The sequence below is a fragment of the Camelina sativa genome, chromosome 5 (genome assembly GCF_030686135.1).
Source record: "Camelina sativa cultivar CO46 ecotype springtype chromosome 5, ASM3068613v1".
In the NCBI taxonomy this organism is placed as follows: Eukaryota; Viridiplantae; Streptophyta; class Magnoliopsida; order Brassicales; family Brassicaceae; genus Camelina; species Camelina sativa.
The window spans coordinates 30159816-30164055 of NC_141884.1; the positions used below are offsets into that span (position 1 = coordinate 30159816).

The 4240-nt window shown below is 29.3% G+C and overlaps 1 protein-coding gene across 2 annotated transcripts; it reads left to right on the top strand.

The window, feature by feature from the left end:
- Positions 1 to 318: 318 nt before the first annotated feature.
- Positions 319 to 1976, top strand: LOC147944474 (uncharacterized). 2 transcript variants are annotated; one of them, XR_015557571.1, is made up of 3 exons: positions 433 to 573; positions 1340 to 1459; positions 1544 to 1976. XR_015557571.1 is itself a non-coding variant. In XM_087450884.1 (2 exons), exons 1-2 carry the CDS (start codon positions 443 to 445, stop codon positions 1662 to 1664), a joined length of 252 nt encoding a protein of 83 aa, XP_087307010.1. In that variant the 5' UTR covers positions 319 to 442; the 3' UTR covers positions 1665 to 1976. The 2 variants fall into 2 exon arrangements, 1 of the variants encoding a protein (XP_087307010.1); XM_087450884.1 differs by lacking the exon at positions 1340 to 1459 and having other exon boundaries at positions 319 to 573.
- Positions 1977 to 4240: the final 2264 nt, after the last annotated feature.

Sequence of the window (4240 nt, forward strand, 5' to 3'; positions counted from 1 at the left end):
ACGCCTTACGGCTGAGTTATGGTTATACGTCAGCGATTTCTGACGTGGCGTCTGACGTGGCAATGACATTTTTATAATAACGTTTTTTTGATAACATAAAACAGGGACACGCTGGGTATTTTGAAAATACCCAAAATATTCTAGTAATAAAAAAGTTTTTGTAGATTCTGGTAATATTACCTAAAATGAATAACATTTGATTAATTCACCCTTTTTTCAATGATTTCCCTATTGAAACCAAGTAAAAAAAATACTAAACCCAGTAGGCCCATTTACTTAAAAAACAAAAAAAAAGACACTGAGGGATCAATACTAACTAAAACGTGGATTATCGGTGGGAAAAAAAAAAAAAAAAGACCAAAACGTAACATCCGGTTAACCGGAATGGGATCCATTTGAGTTGCCATAGAAATTCGAAAATTGATTACAGTGCTCATCGAGAATGGAGACGAAGGAGATAGAGAAGCTGTGCCAGAGGTGCAAACAAAGCTACTCGGATTCTTCAAACGACGCTTCCTCTTGCCGTTTTCATCCTTCCTTCTTCGTTTGTCGTCGCCACGATGACCAGAAAAGGTTATTTCCTAAAATCTGTTTACAATCCTAAACAACAGCTTGATCCCCTACCTTATGAAATGGGTTTTTGAAAACAATCAAGTTTTGTACTGCCACAGATGAGAAATTAGCATGTAGTAATTTGTGTATCCATGGTTTTGGATCTGTTAGCTAATTTAGTGGATTCTGGTAAATTCGTTGTAGCCAAGCCAATAATGGTGAAGTGAGAGCTGATCATTATCTCTCAGTCAGCTTAATGGCTTTTTTTGTTGCATCATTAGGGTCAAAAAGTTCATTATTTTTTTTTCTTTTTCTGGAAACTAGCTCTTGCGCCGCCTTCTTTGCAGATACTTAGCTACTGTTGTTGTATTTGCCTTACCCATTTAATAATACTCTTTAAATCAAGTTTGTTTACCAATTCCTGATCTGCTCTAGTATTATTAGTTCCAAGTTTAGATGAGATAGTCCGAGCTTTTGGCATAATCATGAAGCTGTATAATGATTGCAATCTCTCTTAAACCTTGAATACTTCCTAGGACTGGAGGTGCCTAGTGGCTTACATTTTGTTTTGGGAAATCAAGATATTGTTTATCCTAAGGTTAACGGAACTAGTAAAGAGCGGGTGAAGATAATAAATCTTAGAGGATATTATCTGATTCTCTGTTTCTTGGTCTTTTGTTATTTTACTTACATCCTCGGTTTTTGATGTTCTCTGTTCCACGCGTTTTAGTACCCCCACATAGCAAAAGCTAACTATCGTTTGATGAGCTCTTATTGTTATGTGCAGCAAATGAGTTTATGCCTGATGTTCATGCTTCTTTGTTTTGGCATTCATATTCTCGCTAAGGTGAACTAACTGATTATATTCACTCACAACCATGGCTCCTACGTGGAGAATCCGACTAGAGTATGATGCATCTGTTTGATTACTTTTGTATTTTTACCAAGAGTTTTAGACAAACTAAAACTTGTTTTTTGTCAATAAATGAAGGTATTATGAATTGAAACCAGATGATCCACCATATGCAGCCAAGTTCTACGACTGTTGCGGAGCAGAGGATCCTAATGCACCAGGTTGTGTCACCAGTCCTCACATTTCATATGATGACTAATACATATATAAATGAGCTCTCACGACCCTTTTTTCCTTGAAACATTTTGTAAAAAATCTCACATTTCGTAGCGTTCTTGTGATCTTGCTGCTGGGTACTGTTTTGAGCCACTTCTTGAGTTTTGCACATGGCTACAGCGTAAATTGTTTTATTGCATCTTAGGTGGGTTTTGTGAATAGGGGTGTCTGAATCTTTTGACGTGAGAATTTTCGCGAGGGATTTGGACGATTACAGTCTATTTGGTAGTTAGTACACTAGTAATCTTGTTTTCAGTGAATACTTGTAAAAGAGAATGAAATTTTGAGTTCGCCTGATGGTTTTTTTTTTAACTAGATTGATCTGATCACTGAGGTTTTTTCATTGAATACATTTTCTTTAGTTAACACTGAAAAATTAAAATCTAAATAAGGCATATTTTAAAATATAAATATCTTGTCTTCTAAGGAAAATAGCAAAATCATAAGACAAAAATATTCTACTTGCTAATATCAAAAATAGTTTGATAATAGAGGTAGTTTTGAACCTCTATTTGTCTCTTACTTTATGTATCTTATTATATAAACATTGATGACAAAATTATTCATTAATAAGATCGTGACACGTATCAAATATATTATTCAGATGTTGACAAATATTAATTCTTTATTAACATTTTAAAAAATAAAAATGAAAAAATTCAAAACCTAACTTAAAAAGGTTTTGTATAAAAGTAAATAGATAAAATAAAACCTAATTTTATTTAAAATCTAATTATAAAATAAATTATATATATTTATACTATAAAATTCAAAATTATAATATTGTTTATTTATTTTAATTTTTAGTTGCTATATTACAAGAAAAAACTAGGATCGGACCCGCGCTACAGCGCGGAGGAATATTCATCTACATAAAAGTAGAAATTGAAATATACATAAAATATTATCAAAGATTGCATTGGTAAAAATACACACTTATAACATATATTTTGACGGACCAACCTATAAAAGATTGTATTTGTATTAAAATATACAATTATAGTAATACGCATTTACAGTGTATATTTAATGAACTAATCCGTAAAAGTGTATTTGTAACAAAAATACACAATCACAATGTACTTGCAACCCGTAAAATATTGCGTTTGTAAAAATATATATTTGTAAGAAATATACACTCACAGTGTTAAAAGATTGCATTTATAAAAATATCACTCCTAACCCGTTCTACCATATAATTGTGAGTTTTGAAACCAACATTGCATTTTTATAAAAATCTTATATTCTAAATGTATATATTAGATTTGATTTTTTTTTAATATGTTGTTGAGAAGTAAATTTTTAGGATATTATAGATATTGTAATCCTTATAATATAGGATTAAATTCAAAAAATATATCAACTTATATTTTTGGATCATTTTTTCTTAATAATGTATTATTATTACATATATTTACAAATATTATAGAAAAGTATAATATTGGTTGGAATTCATGCTTGCCAAACGTTTTGATACATGTTCCATTTTTACGTATTGATTATCTTGTCTTGGTCCTGTGTCTTGTATATGATGTTGAGTCGAACAAATCCATGTCAGCTCGAGTTCATGCTTGCCAAAAAAATCTACGTAAATTTTATTTTTATCCAAATTATAAGATTTAGATAAGTAATAAAATGGTGGGCACAAAGTTATAATGCGAAACAAATTAATATTTAATATTTCATCCATTTCTAAGAACATATAAACATGATGATTCATGCATCTTACCAAGAGAAAATTCTATACACTGATAAGAAAACAAAAAGATTCATCGTAAATATTTGTTATCATATTAAAATTAACTTAGTTAGAAAAAAAGTATGAGAATACTACGAAGTACTAACCATACAAAAAAATTATCGGGTAACAAATTAAAGCATAATTTCTTGAACATGTCAATTATTATTGATATGTTTGCGTTGTTTAGAATAAGCTGCACAATAGATTACATGATTAGTATACTAACAAACAAACAACATAAAATATGAATGTTCTTATAATAAAAAATAAACAAAAACGGTTGTTTGGTTTGATAATGAGCTGTTTTATACAAAAATTCTCAGAAGAAACAATGATGTGTGATATTTAATTTGCTAATAAGATGATATATATAGAGGTCATACACAATTATGTTAGTTTTGATTTCGAATCAAAAATATCTTTGTGAGCAAACCATATTTCTAATCATTTGCTATAGTTAAGAAACGAATTAAATTAGAATATATGTGTAATATTCTATATTAATTGTTTAAATTAAGTGTTTTCTATATGTAGTCATTCGAATTTATAAGCATAGTTTTGTTTAGAAAAATTATAAAAATCTGAAATAATGGATGATTTGGTAATATAAAATTTTGATTATCTTTTTCCATAAAATATATCAAATAGTATAACCAAATTAAATATGTAGATATTGTATATGCAATTTTGAATTTAATAGCTCCATTTTTATGGTAACAATTTCCATAAAAATTGGTTAATTATTATTTTCTTCAAACTAATTCGTTTTTTTAATTAATTACTAGGTGATACCCCGTGCTACAGCATGGGATTATATA

What these genes read in the sequence shown, in the direction of transcription:
- LOC147944474 (XM_087450884.1), top strand. Translation starts at nt 443, where the DNA reads ATGGAGACGAAGGAGATAGAGAAGCTGTGCCAGAGGTGCAAACAAAGC. An exon ending in CGCCACGATGACCAGAAAAG is followed by an intron (nt 574 to 1,543) that starts GTTATTTCCTAA and finishes CAATAAATGAAG; the next exon opens with GTATTATGAATTGAAACCAG.